The 14,408-nt window shown below is 53.7% G+C and overlaps 1 protein-coding gene across 3 annotated transcripts in view; it reads right to left on the reverse strand.

Annotated features, from left to right (window-relative positions):
* Nucleotides 1-5,059: 5,059 nt before the first annotated feature.
* The window catches only part of IL4R (interleukin 4 receptor), a 39,957-nt gene continuing 30,608 nt past the window's right edge, over nt 5,060-14,408 (reverse strand). For all 3 annotated transcript variants that reach the window (XM_006148259.3, XM_027771793.1, XM_006148260.3), the window contains 5 exons: nt 13,889-14,045; nt 12,747-12,846; nt 10,807-10,885; nt 9,012-9,061; nt 5,060-7,288 (listed from right to left, as the gene is read on the reverse strand). In XM_006148259.3, coding sequence (XP_006148321.1) covers nt 5,743-7,288; nt 9,012-9,061; nt 10,807-10,885; nt 12,747-12,846; nt 13,889-14,045 — 1,932 coding nt within the window. In that variant the 3' untranslated portion in view covers nt 5,060-5,742. The remainder of the gene's footprint in view (nt 7,289-9,011; nt 9,062-10,806; nt 10,886-12,746; nt 12,847-13,888; nt 14,046-14,408) is intronic.

The following is a 14,408-nucleotide window of genomic DNA, read 5'->3' on the forward strand; positions in this document are numbered from 1 at the left end:
CGTAGCTGACTGTAGTTCAAGTCCTGTACCCAGCAATTTGAAACACACTGTGTGTGTGTGTGTGTATGTGTGTGTGCGTGTGCCCAAGATCCCAAGAGAATACTGGAGGAGAAGGAATAGAGGGTGGCCATTCTCCCAGGGGGGGAGATTTCTCTCTTCTCTCTTGTCTCTCTGGTGAGCACACTCACTATATAGCAAAAATCTCCCCCCACAAAAAAAAAAAAAAAAAAGAAAATGAAGAATATATTAATATCCTTGATTCGATTATTATACACTGCATGCATGCTTTGAAAATCCATGTTGGGGACCAGCAGATGGCATAATGGTTATGTTTTTGGACTCCTACATAGTAAACTGCCATTCAAGTCCTGGACTCGGTGGCTTGAAACTCACACCAGGTGTGTGCGCATGCATGCCCAAGATCCCGAGAGGAGAATAGAGAAGAGATTGTGGTGTGTCCATTTCTCTGGTGATTTTTTGCTTTCTGCCTCTCTCCATCTCTCTGGCAAGCACATGAGCCCTATGGCAAAAATCTCTCTTAAAAAAAAAAAGAAAATCCACATTGTACCCACGAAGATATACATCAATTAAATGGATTTCCAGGGAAGTCATGAAGCATTTTTGCACAGAAAAACAGAAAAATACATCATGACTTCCCCAGCGATCTAACATCTACGCGATGAACCACGGCAATAGGCGCCATTAGGAACTACACCAGGAAGGGCTGCAGGACGCCAGAGCAGGGACTGGGGTTCATTTCTGAGCTGTTGGTGTCTTGGCCCCTGTGCCTGGCCGGGCTGGGAGATGAGGATGGGGCTACTGGAGCAGTCTCGGCCAGGCCTGTGCTACAGGTTTCATCTGCAAAGGCAGGATACGGGGAATGCAGAGAAGGGAGGTGGTGGAGCTTCACACCCCAGAGCCCTTATTCAGAGATTAGTGCAGGAAACGCTGAGGATCAGACTTTTTAAACAATAATTATTTAACTTTATTTATTGATTTTAATTTGACCAGAGAGGGACAGAGTGGGGAAGTGTTTAAAGTGAGAAAGTAAGCTGCCAGGCCTGGGACTCGAACCATGTGGAAGTCCAGCGTCCTTAACCACCACGCCGCCTGCTAGCCCCTGAGGGTCAGATTTTAATTAGAGTTTTTGTTTTTGTGGGTTTTTTAAATATCCAGGGCCAAGCAGCAGGTAGGTGGTGGTTAAGGTGCTGGATCCCTCAAGGTCAACTGCTTGGTTCAAGTCTCAGATTCAGGGCCTTGAGAAACACACCAGGTGCACGTGTGTGCCCAAAGTCCCGGACAAAAGGAAAGATGGAGGAGAAGGGATTGCTTTGTGACAGTTCCCATGGGGGAGAGGTTCCCCTTTCTGTCTCTCTTACATGTGCACTCTGGCAAATTTTGAAACAAAATTCTTTGTCAGGCAAATTCCCACCCCTGTATGAATCAGCTCATTCCTGGTGGGAAGTCTCTTTGCTCCAGAGAATATCAGCAATGAAAATTTAAAAAGGATTATTTTATTTTTCAGAGGTTTTTGCTATAGGACACATGTGCTCACTGGAGAGACAGAGAGACAGAAAGTAAGACATTACCTCCCCAGGGTGGGATGGCCACGTGGCAATCCCTTTTTCTCCATTTTCCTTAGAATTTTTGGGCACACATGCCTGGCGTGAGTTTTAAGTTGCTGGGTCCAGGATGCGAACTGTGGTCAACTACGTGGGAGTCCAGTGACATAACCATTATGCCATCTGCTGGTCCCATACTTATTTAAATTTATTTATTATTATTATGATATATATTTTTAATTTGCAGTAGGGCACATGCACTCACCAGAGTGACAGAGAAGTGAGAAAGCAAGCTGCCAGGTCCAGGACTCGAACTGCTATCAGCCATGTGGGCAATGCAGATTTTAACCTCCCAGGAGGAACTGCGAGGGGGGAGTCCTAGAGGAACACTTGCAGTGGCTCCACTTCCTCTCACTGTTCCTGATTATGGGTGGGTCCCCTTTGGGAGTTGGGGAGGTAAGATGATACTGGTTTCTATTGGGTCAGGTTTCTCGGTGGGGGAGCTCAAGTGCACTTAAGCCAAAATACACAACTCGCTCTGGCTGGAGCTCAGCCCCACACTGCTCGCTCTGGCTGGAGCTCAGCCCCACACTGCTCGGGGCCTTTCTGCTCTGTGAACTCCCAACGGGTGCCTCAGGCCTTGCCCTCGCTCCACCCAGAGTGCTCTTCCTCCACTCCAAACCCGCTGCTTCTGCCCATGTCCTTAATTCAGATGTTGCCTCCTCGCCATCTCCCTGAATTCCATTAGCTCCCCATGACCCTCCATTTGCTTTTCCTCCTCCTCCTTTCTTTAAGAACTAGCTTATTTAACTTTATTTATTATTATTTTCCAATTTGATCAGAGAAAGAGAGGAAGGAAAAGTGAGAAAGCAAGTCACCAGGTCCGGGATTCAAACCTTAGCTGCCCACGTGGGAGTCCAGCACCTTTAACTACTGCACCACCTGCCGGTCCCCCCTTTTAAGAGGTTTTTGCCATAGGGTGCATGCACTCTAAAGAGACAGACACAGTGAGAGGGAAAGTGAGAAATCACCCCCCAGGGGAGAAGGCCATGCCGCAATCCCTTCTCCTCCATTCTCCCAGGATCTTGGGCACTCATGGACACACGCCCACCATGATTTTCAAGCCATTGGGTTCAGGACTCAAACCACAGCCGGCCATGTGGGAGCCCAGCGCACAGTGCTATGCCACCCCCCAGTTGCTTCCTTCATAGCACTGTTTGGGGCTTGCAACTTTTGTCTAATGCCTGTCTACCCCTCTGTCAGAAAGGCAGGGACGGCACTTGTCTGCTCCTGGGGGTGTCCTCGGCACCCACCACCTGCTGGCAGAGGGTACTCAGTAAGTACTGGGATGTGCGGCCCTCCCACCCTCCCTGCTTCCCTCCCACCCTCCCTGCTTCCCTCCCTCTCCTTCCGTGTATTAAGCTGAGAAGCAGGAACAGTGGCCGGGCTTCCTCCAGCCTGGGAGGGCAGGTTAACATTGCGATACAAGGTGGGAGGTGTCTCCGCTCGCGTTTCCCAAAGCCCGGCCAGTTCAGTAACAGCCTCAGTGAACGGCTGGGTTTCTTTCTCACAGATCCTGGAGAAAGTAATGACAGCAGCCTGCTTCGTGCTGGGCTCCCAGCCCACTGCATCTCCACCAAGCACACAAAGAGATTCTCCCCGTTTGCTTCTTAATTTTTAAATTGGATTTTCTGGGACTGGCTCAGGGAAAGTGAATTAGAGCGGACATCTGAGTAGGTGTCGTGCTGTATGGGAGTAGCCAGGCGTGCTGAGTCAGACCTGGGCTCAAATCGCGGTGCCAGATGTCCAAGCTGAGTGGCCCTAAGCGAATCCTCACCCTCTCTGGGCATTTCAGCTACCGTAAAGTTAGAGTAATAAGAACCTTGGCCCAAGACACCTATTTTTATTTTAAATTACTATATTTCATCATAAAGAGCTTCTGAAGGCCAAAGCCCAGAGGCCAGTTCAAGACTTGCCGTTCACCATGTAACCTTGGGCAAATCGCTTCTCTTTTCTAGGCTGTTTACGCACCTATAAACCATGTGTGCAGGGTGATGACTAACAGACAACTAATGGATAGATCTGGACTCAGCACAAAGTAGGCACTTCTTTTCTTTTTAAAGAAATTATCTAGCTAATTTTATTTATCATTGTTATTTTTTAATATACTACAGGACACATGTGTGTGTGTGTGAGAGAGAGACAGAGAAAGTGAGACAGCAAGCCACCACGTCCAGACCTTGAACAGTGGCTGACCATGTGGGAGTCCAATGCCTTAATCACCACGCCACCTGTTGGCCCCCAAATATTTCTAACAAACAGGCTGTATGTCAGGTAGTGAGCTCCCCATCACTTCCAGGGCATTCTGTGAACACCAAGACAGGGCGAGTGCAGGACTCAGAGACAGCGTAACCACGTCCACAGGAGCTGAGGGTTCCGTCTGCCTACCTGCGCCCCCACTGGCTGCTGGGATGTGGCGATCACAGATTACTAGCAGCACCTGGGCACTGGAGACACGCCCTGGCTTCAGCCTTGGGCCTGCCAGTAACTAGCTGTGACCTTGGCAAAGGAGAGCAGCCACTGGCAATGCCCTGTCCCTAGCTCCTTGATGTGCCAAAGGTTCTTCCAACACCTCCAGCTCTGTCTGAGGACTTTTTCCCCCAGTGAGCAGGGAGTGGACAAATGCCCAGCCCCTCCCCTCACAGGGTAACTCTGGGCATGTACTGCGTCCAGGCTCCAGGTGGGCTTAAGCAGCAGTTCCCCCGCTGGTACCTTCTCTGACCCACTTCCCCACTCCCCTACAGGGTTCCCAGGGACCACCCCTAAATTAACTAATTGCACTTAAATCCTTGTCTTGGAGAACCCACATAGAGACAGAAGTTACTTAACCTCAGTGGGAAGGACGAATGAGCGAATAGAGACAGACTGTCACAAGCATGCCTGGCAGAATGTGTTTACTAAATGAAAAACAAAGAGAGGAGGAACCTCTAATCACACCAGACTCCACCCCCTCCCAGTCTACCCTCCTCAGCAGACACAGATCCCAGGTGATAAAACAATCTTGGAAGCACACACACACACTCAACCCAGGGCTTGCCTTTCCCACCCCTGAGGCCTGGGCCGACAAGCCGGGTACACGTCTGTTGCGCGGACTGCCCAGCCCAGGTCCAGCCGTAGGACATGCACTGTTCTCTTCTGGTTTTCTGTGGCCACCAGCCACGGCGTCCACTGGGACTGGTCACAAGGTATCTGGCTTGCTTCTTCTGGGGCTCCCACACATAACAGCAGCTTCCAGTCTTACCGCTGTGCATGGGTGCCTGGCAGCAAGCTGTCGCTCCCTGGTCATGATTTTTCATGGCCTCCTCTGTCTTTGTTTTTGATTTTGAGAGAGATTTTTTGTTATACGGTGTTTGCGTTTGCTGGAGAGATAGGAAGTGAGAAATCACCGACTGGAGGGGATGGCCAACACTTCAATCCCTTCTCCTCTATTTTCTCGGGATCCTGGGCACACACGCACACATGGCCAGTGTGAGCTTTAAGTCACTGGGTCCAGGACTCGAACTACGGTCGACTAGTGGGAGCCCAGCAATGTAACCATTATGCCACCTGCTGGTCCCCATGGCCTTCTCTGTGGCCTCCGCTTGACGGGGCACCTCCCGACACCTCCAGCATGGACACAGGAAGTGCTGCTGATTGCACGGGCAGCTCCAGGTGGAGGAGCTGTTTCCTATCAGTTCCCCAAGGCCTCACAAGTCATCCTCTCATTGGCTTCAATAGTTTCTAGGCTCAGCTTCCAGAGGTATGGAGGCAGCTGACTCCAAGGACTGGGGTCAGACGTGGGCACCTGATGGTGGACAGAGCACGCCTGCGGCAGGACGATAGGGACAGTCCTCTCAGAAGCTGTCGGTGGAGTGGAGGATACTCGTGCCTAAGTCGAGGTGCCCAGGGACCTCATGATTCCTGGAAGTGCCTGCTGGGGGCACAATGCCAAGTGGCCGCCACTCCTGAGGGATGAGGCCAGGCCAATGTGAAGGCCAGGTCCAGTCCCTGTAGCCCACTGCCCACCTTCATACCTCAGTTGTCTCTTGGAAATATGCCAACCTGGCTGCCTTCCAAGAGGAGGCATTTCCCAGGCAGGATTAGCTCCAGTCCTTGCCTGTGGGCTTCACGAGGGCACCACCTAGGAGGCCCTGGTGCAACTGGGCCCTGTGGAGACCAGGTCCCCCATTTTGGGGGTCTGGATTGAGCCCTGGGTATTGCCAGGGGCAGGCTGGAAGGATAGGGAGGACTTACCCTCCGAGAGGTCCAAAGGTGCCAGGGAGGCCAGTGGAGTCCCACCTCCAGAGAGGACCAGGGCCCTCAGGGGGCTCTCTGGGGGTGAGGACCTGTCTCCACACCGGCAGCCACAGCAGGGGCTGGCCACATGCACCTGGCCACCTTCCTCCTGGCCATGGCACTGCTTCAGGTGGCCGCATAGGTGGCAGGTGAGGGCTGAGTAAACAATGCCACTGCCCAGGTCATCCCTGAGGGCATCTGTGGCCTGCTCTGGGGACAGCAGGGGCTTCTGCCTGCTGTCTCCCTTACCCATGGGCTCTGGGCCGAGGTGGTCTGGGGAGCTGCTGGGGAGGAGTGAGTTCTGAGGGCTCTGAGGCGGCTCCAGGTCCAGTCCAAAGGAGAACAGAGGGACAGAGACTGAGACTGCGTCCCCAGGGCAGCCAGGGAGGTTCTGGAAGGGCTTGTAGCCCCCTTCCCCACTGCTGACCCCACATCCAGGGGTCCCTGGGGCCCCAGCACTGCTAGCAAGCAGGCTTGAGAAAGCCTTGTACCCAGCGTCTCCGGGAGGGCTGCAGCCTGCCCCTGCACCATAGGGGGTGCTGCCCTGCTCCACTGCATGCGTGAACTCGCGGTAGCCACTGGCCGGGGCTGAGGCGGGGGCTGAGGCTCCCCTGTGCTGGAGGACACTCTGGCGGAGAATCTGCTCCCAGGTTTCAGGCTCAGGCTGGACCATACTGGTTGCCTCAGAGGGCTGGGGGACACAGGGGATCTCGGGGTCCACTTCCTCCAGGTGTGCGGCCAGCTGGAGGTCTGGGCCAAGTTCTCCGGGACTTGGGGACTGGCTGAGGGAGCTGCTGAAGCTGCGGTAAGCAGGGTTGTCTGCGATGACCACGGGCATCTCCGTGCCAGTCAAGCCGGTGGGGCCCTGGGGCAGGCTGGCTGGAGGATCTGGCTCCAGGTCGAAGGGCTGCTCCTCACCCTGCGAAAATGCCTGCTTGGGTCCTGCCCTGGGGAACTCAGCCCAGGGCATCTGAGCGTGCGCGCTCCCTGACGGCGGAATAAGGCACAACTCTCCCAAGCCCTGCTGGCCAGGGTCATTGTCCTTGTCCCCGAGCAGGTCCAGGAACAGGCTCTCTGTCAGCCTGGCCACAATGCCCTCTCTCCCGTCCTGGAAGCTGCTCCCACTGCCCTCCAGCGACGTGCAGAAGCTCCCTTCGTCCTCCGCTTCCTCCTCCTCGCTCTCCACCGGGGCCTCAAACAGCTCCACGCTCTGCACCACGCTGATGCTCTCGGGCCAGAGGACCGTCTTGCTGACCTCCACGGGGCGCCACGCTGGCTTTCCAGGGCCCTGGAAGGGCCTGTTCCTGGGAGCCTTGGGGGCATCCTCATCCCTTTTCACGCCGTGCTCCAGCAAACAGGGCAGGAGCTTTGTAAGACAAGTCTTCCAGTGTCTGCGAAGGCCGAGAAATGTTTGGTCAGCATTCAGTTTCGACATCTGAAAAACCCATTTGTCCCTCACGGTCAGTGTGGAATCACGCTGTACTAACGAACGTCTGTCTACCGCAGACATGCCCCGTCACTTCACAATCAATACTCTCTCAGTCTGTCTTCACTGCTAGACCAGAAACTTCTTGAGGGGAGGGCATGTTTTTCTCCCTTCGGGATCTCTGGAGCCTTGTGTCTCATATAAACCCAGCCTACGGAACACATAAAATCTGGAAAAAGGGCTTGGAGCCCCCTTCCCCTCTGCTGGCCCCACATCTAGATGTCCCCGGGGCACCAGTACTACTAGCAAGCAGGCTCAAGACGGCCTTGTACCCAGCCTCTCCGGGAGGCCCACAATCATGCCTTCTTCCATCTTCAGGGAGCGCAGACGCTCAGGCGCCCTGGCTGAGTTCCCAAGTGCACGACCCAAGGAGGCATCTACCTGGGGCAAGGAGCAGCCCTTTGACCTGGAGGCGGAGGGATGCTTGCTGTATATCCTGCTTGCTGATATTAATATGAGGGGTGATATGGATACATGTAAGTACATATACATATTCCTAACTATACAGATGTATATAAATATATGTTTATACATTTTATCTATAGCTATATATTTTTAATAATTTCCCAGAGGGCACATGCGCTTATGTTGGAGGGCGTAGCAGGTGCAGAGGGAGAAAGAAAAAGCACTTTCTGGGACCAGCAGTTAGCGTAATGGCTATGTCACTGAATTCCCATGTAGTCGACCACAGTTCAAGTCCTGGACTCGGTGGCTTAAACTCACGCTGGGTGCATGTGTGTGTGTTTGTGTGTGTGTGTGTGTGCCCAAGATCCCAAGAGGGGAATGGAGTATAAGAAATTGCGGCGTGGCCATCCCCCCTGGGGGGTGATTTCTCACTTTCTGTCTCCCTGTCTCTCTCTGTCTTTCTGGCGAGCGCACGTGCCCTATAGCAAAAACCTCTCCAAAAAAAGAAAAGAAAGAAAAGGAAGGAAGGAAGGAAGGAAAAGAAAAGAAAAGGAAAGGAAAGGAAAGGAAAGGAAAGAGCATCTTCTAATGGGGCAGCCACGCTGCAATCCCTTCTCTTCCATTTCTCCTTTTGGAATTTTGGGCACACACAAGCACTCACTGTTTCTCAAGCCTCTGGGTCTGGGATTTGAACCACATGGTTGGCCATGTGAGGTCCGGTTCCCTTAACTAGACTATGGACTGGCTCAATGGTGATATTTAAAAGCAACACCCTACCCTAAGTCCTGATCCATTAGAATGGAAGTGGGGTCCTTGGGCTGCAGCAGGGGCCCCCTGTGTCAGGTATAAACCCTTCAGTTACTGGACTGCGGGCAACTCCAAGAGTCCCCGAGAGAGGGGCTAAGGAGGCCAACGTGGTGGTGGCGGCACCCTCGAAGGTTCAGGATAGCAGCTATTTGCCTGCAAGTATTCCTTTTTTACAAATAGGTAAAACTGCCACAGTTGCCCTGGTTGCTAACTCTATCGTCCTTGCTCAGGCCAGGCTTAGCCTGCAACCCACCTACCTGGGCTTCCCCTCCACCTGCCACACCTCAAAGCCACATGCCATGGGGACAACCGTGAAATGCTAGGGAAGAGAAGGCAGCCATGGAGGGGTGACCCAGAGCCCCAGTTGTACCGCCTTCCAAAGCCATGCAGACCATGGCCTAAGTTCAGACACTTACGGGCACTTTGCTGGTTCCTGGCCTCGGGACCGCCTCTCCCACAGCGACATCTACAACAGAGGCAGCCAATGAGTCAGAGCAAGTGGCGTCCTAGCCTGGCCTGATGTGCAGCCATGCTCAGGAAAGGGCTAAGTCTCGACGTCACACATCACATGGCCTGAAGTCCATAACGGTCACTTAAGCCGAGTCTCAGTTTCCCGGGAATTGAGACTGCCCTGGTATGCCCCCCCCCCCGCCAAACACACACACTTTAAAAGCCAGCAGGTGACGCGGCAGTGTGCACAGCTCTGCGATGCCGGCCCACACAGGCCCAGGTCTGTGTGCTGAGGCCTGTATACATCAGGGTCTGTGATCCAGGCTGGGGTGGACAGCAGAGTGAAGACCCTATTGGGGTTGTCTGTTCCCCAAGCCCCTATGGAAAAGAAAATTTTCTTTTTAAGTTTATTTCTTTAGAGAGAGAGGGAGAGAGAGAGAGGCTCCCTGGACAGGGTGTCATCACACAACGATCCCTCCCAGCCTTGCAGCCCAGGATCATGGACAGGCACATGTGTATGCACCAACATATTTCAGATCAGCTGTGCTCTGCAGCCTTCCGTGTGCCTCCGGGATCATAGAGCTGTGCCCTACTGAGTGGCTGGGCCAGTCCTAATAGCAACAGTGACCATGGTCAACAGCAAACACTGCCACCACCTCTGCTCCTCCCACCCTTGCCGCCAGCCTGGCTGGGGCCCTTGCTTTGATCAGTGGAATGTGGGGGAAGTGACCCTGGGCCAGTCGAGGGCTGAGGTCTCAAGAGGCCTGTGACCTTCCACCCTTGAGAACTGGGCCAGCCCGCCAGAGGATGAGAGGAGCATGGCTCAGTCGCTGCTGCCCCAGCTGAGACCCAGCCAACTTCCAGTCCTGTGCGTGAGGCCCCCATGCATGAGACCACGGGGGCAGACCAGCTCAGCCGAGATGGGCCCAACAGCTGACCTGTGGAAAGAGGCCCAAGCTTAATGGTCGTTTTCACCCTCTAAACTCGGAAGTGGTTTGTTACCGAGCAAAAGCTAACAGATACAGAAATGGCCCCGAGTATGGCCAGGGCACGAACACACACTCTTGGCATACTGTCTCACTGAGTTCCAACATCAGCCCAAACAGGTGGACACTGCTACAACCACATGGGGAAACTGAGGCTCAGAGAAGTTAAGCTACTGGTTCGAGTTTCTGCTGCAAGAAAGGAGCAGACTAGGGGTCAGAGTCAGCACTGTTGAACACCAGAGCCCACGGGAGAGTCGGGGGATCTGGGACCCTCAGGCCTTCCAGACACGTCTCCCTTGCTCCTTGCTATGAAACCCCACCCACTTAACTACACGGTTGAGGCCCTGGGGAAGCTGACCCACCCCCGCCTGGCTGGTTTCAAGGTGTCCCCAGTCCCCACTGGTGACAGCCTTAGGAAAGCCTGGGATGCAGATCAGGCCACTGTGATGGGGAGCCGTGCTGGTACACAGCTGCTCTTAGGAGGAAGATGCAGAAGGCTGCACCCTCTCCCCTCCTTCCGGCTTCCTGCCCTGGTACAGGAACCTCCCCAGGAACGGCAGAGATGGCTCAAACTAAGACACCCACCCCAGGCTGAAGCAGAAGCTATAGCAGCCCAGGGGAGGGGTGGGGCATGCCTCCTGCTGACCACAGGGTGGAGTCAACCTGCCCTGAAACCTCGATTCCCAAGCCAGTGACCGTGCCCCGACCCCAGACGTTCCGATCCCTGGTTCTGAGACACGCAGCCCAGAGCATCCTGACCCACACCGTCTCCTACCTGAGAGTCCTGGATAACGATCGCCACCAGGGGGCTATGGGCCGGGTTGGGGATCTGGTCCCACCATTCTTTCTTAATCCTGAAAATCAAAAGGAAGAGGAGTTGGTCAATACCCCTCCGTAAAAGCTGTCAGAGTCACTCATATTTATTAGGCATCGAAGACCATGCTGATTCGTCTTTGCTGTCAAAATCTCACTTTAAGTGGAGGAAATGGGTTCTGTCTCTAACCCCGTTCTGCATTTGAGAGACAGAGGCCCAACGAGGTGAAGTGACAGCTGGGAGGTGGCAGACCCGGTTCACCCTCGAGCAGCGTAACCCAGAATGGAGTTCCTGATGAGCCCACCTCGACCTCAGGGGGAAGGAGGCCCCAGGGGATGAGAGGAAACGAACAAACAGAGAGGACTCCAGGTGTCCCTGTCACAATCCTCTCATTCGAGCAACCCCAGGCAAGCTGTCAGGGAGGGCCTGGGACGGGTCCTTAGAGAGACAGATCGTTTCTCTTCCTGGTCTGCCTGGAGCCCAGTGTGGCACCTCTGGTCCTTGGGTGGCTTTTGGGTTAGCCTCTGCCCACCGTTCAGCCAACACCTACTCACTGAGCAACTGTTATGCACCACCCACGTTGCCCGGCTCTGGGGCTGCAGCGGTAGACAGACAGATGTCCGCCCTCGTGTGGCCAACCTTTGAGAGGGGCAGACAGACAGCAACGGGACACAGGAACGACTACGTGACATCATTTGTTTGTGGTAGTAAGTGCCATGGATAAAGGGGTGAGGAATCGGGGGTGAGGCCAGGCACAGCCTCTCAGAAGGGGAGAATTCTAAGCAGGCACCAAAGTTGATGGAGGAGGGGACCGTGGTGATGACTTGGGAGAGGCTTTCCAGACAGGGCACAGCATGTGGGAAGGCTGAGGAAGGCACGTGCTGGCATGTTCAGAGAACAGCCAGGAGGCCGGAGCGCTGGGCTGCTGGGAGCCGAGGAGGGGGGGAGTGCCGGATGAGTGGGAGACCAGCCCAGGCTGCTCCTGCGCACAGCGAGAGGATGTGGAGGGGGACCTGCCCTCCTGACACATCCTGGGAGCGCCTGGCCACGAATGAGTCCTTTTGCCATCATGCCAGTCCTCAGTGAGTTAGGTAAGGCCTGTGAGCCCTATTTCAGAGATAGGAAGACTGAGGCTCTGAGACGCCATGATTTCAAGGACTAGAACTCACTAGAAACAAGGTTCCTTCTTCTACCCTGCAGCTCCCTCCCACCCTAAATCTCAGTCCTCTGCCTCTTTTAGCTGATGAAATAAGTTCTCACCATTACTAACCCACAAAGAAGGAACCCCAGGCTCAGAGGCTAAGGGAGTGGGTGGTCACTGGCTATTAAGCACCAAGGCCAGGATTGCAGTCCAGACCTCCTGATCCCATCAGGGCATCATCTCAAATTCCCATCTCCTGCCACCTGGCCCCAGGTGCCTGCACCAGACCCCAGGCACCCAGGGAGTGAAAGTTTGTGGGACGACCCCATCTCCCTTTTGCCAAAGGAAGGCCCTTCTCCACCTCTTCCCATGGCCAGCTCTTTCTCCCCAGGCAGGTCTCAGCTCAAATGCCCCCTCCTCAGAGGCCTGCCTGGGCCTCCCATCCAAAGAACACCCCTAAACACCACCTCCGGTACTCTGGTCTGTCTGCTTCATTCCTGGGTCACTATGGAAAATTATGTGTTACCAGCTTACAATGTTTTCTGCCCCCCCGACCCCCAAGTGAGGTGCAGGTTTTAGGAACTGCTCTTGTTGGTCTTACTCTCAGCTGTAGTCTCAGTGCCTGACACACAGTAGCTACTCAATACATATTACTAAATGAAAAGGCTGTCGACTGACAGACCCGAAGGAGCCCTCCCTCCCACCCCACATGCCAGAGGAGCTGGCTGGGTGGCCGTGCCAAGGGCTGGCTGGGACTCACCTGACAAAGCTGTAGTAGAAGAACAGGCAGATGGCTGGGATGGCCACGCAGGAGATGCTGACGCTGAGTGGGAGGCGCTTCTCGAAGGGCAGGTCGTAGTCTGGGAGTGGGAGGGGAAGCCATGAGCCGGCATCGTGCTACGGGGTGGCCTGGGCTCCACGTCCCAGAGCTGTGGACCGAGGCCCCAGCAGAAATCAGCTGTTCTCACATGACATTATGGTGGCGGTATCACGAAATATCACTCACGCTCATCTACTTCCGAGCTGCACCACCGAGAGCTACCCCTTGGTCTTACTACGTAATGTTGATAATGAAGCCCATCCGTCCCTAGACTAACAGATGTTCAGAATGTTTTGTTTTTGTATTTTTGTTAATTGCCAGAGGGTGTGTGCACTCACCAGAGAGAGACAGAGACATAGAAAGAGGGAGAGGGAGAAAGCACCCCTCTGAGATCATTCGAACATCCCTTCTCCGCATCTCCTTCCTTTCAGGATTTTGGGTAAGCGTGCACATGCTCTTGGCGTGTTTCTCAAGCCGCTTGGTCTGAGACTTGAACTGCACAGTCGGCCATATGGGATCCAGCTGTCTTAGCCACCAGGCCATAGAGCCGGCCCTAGAACAACTCATTTCCTTTGTATGCCTATGTATTTTATGGGTTTAAAAATATTCTCTTGAGATGGGACCTGGCTTCATCAGACTGCCAGAGGTTTAAGTCACAAAGACAGTTAAGGGTCTTTGTCCTGGAGAATAATGGCGCCTCAAGTGGACAGAGCCCTAGTACCCAAGTTTCCACAGGGAGGAAAGTCACTCAACTTTCACAGTGGACTGTAACGTAAGTAAGAAAGACACTTCGACAGTGTTAACCATGGACATTGTGGGCTTCTTTGTTACACAGACCGACCTACCTGGCCGGAACAATACACCATCAAAGTGAAAAATGATTGCGTCATCGGCAAAGTCATGACATACTTTTCTATGTTTTTCTATGCCGAGATGCATCATGACTTGTCTGACAACCTAATAAATACCCCAGCAAAGGCATCCTATGATATGAAAACCCAGAGACTCAGCTAGAGGAAGTGTCTGGCCACAGAGTGAAAGTAGGGGACGGAGTTCTAACAGCTCAGGACTCAGATACTCACTGTTAAGCCACTTGGCGCTGGGACTCCACTCACTCCAGGTGCTGTTATAGCTCTGAGACCAGGCCCTGACCCGTGCACTGTAGGTAACTCCAGACTTTAGGGTACTGGCTGGGAGGCGAAGGGTAGGTACTAAGTAGGTCACATTATAGATTTTGAACTGGAAGAGGAAAGAGCGATGTTAGTGAATCAATCGGGGGTGAGGTGGGACACACCACTCCCATCCTGGCTGCTGTCCTTAGCTGACTCCACATATTTAAGAGCTACCAGCCTGTGTATACAGCTATGCCCCCAATTCAAGCCATGGCTTGCCAACTGTGACCAGGGTTGAGTGGATGAGTCAGGGCACCAGCCTTCATTCTGTCTTCTTCATCGACTAGCTATAGAATATTACTCAGAAAAATGGATTAATCATCTGAGTTTTAGTTTCCCCATCCATAAAACAAGAATAAGAGTCATTGGGAACCAGCAGTTAGCGTAATGGCTATGTCGCTGGACTCCCACGTAGTCGACCGTGGTTCGC

The sequence above is a fragment of the Tupaia chinensis genome, unplaced genomic scaffold, assembly GCF_000334495.1.
Source record: "Tupaia chinensis unplaced genomic scaffold, TupChi_1.0 Scaffold000231_1, whole genome shotgun sequence".
In the NCBI taxonomy this organism is placed as follows: Eukaryota; Metazoa; Chordata; class Mammalia; order Scandentia; family Tupaiidae; genus Tupaia; species Tupaia belangeri.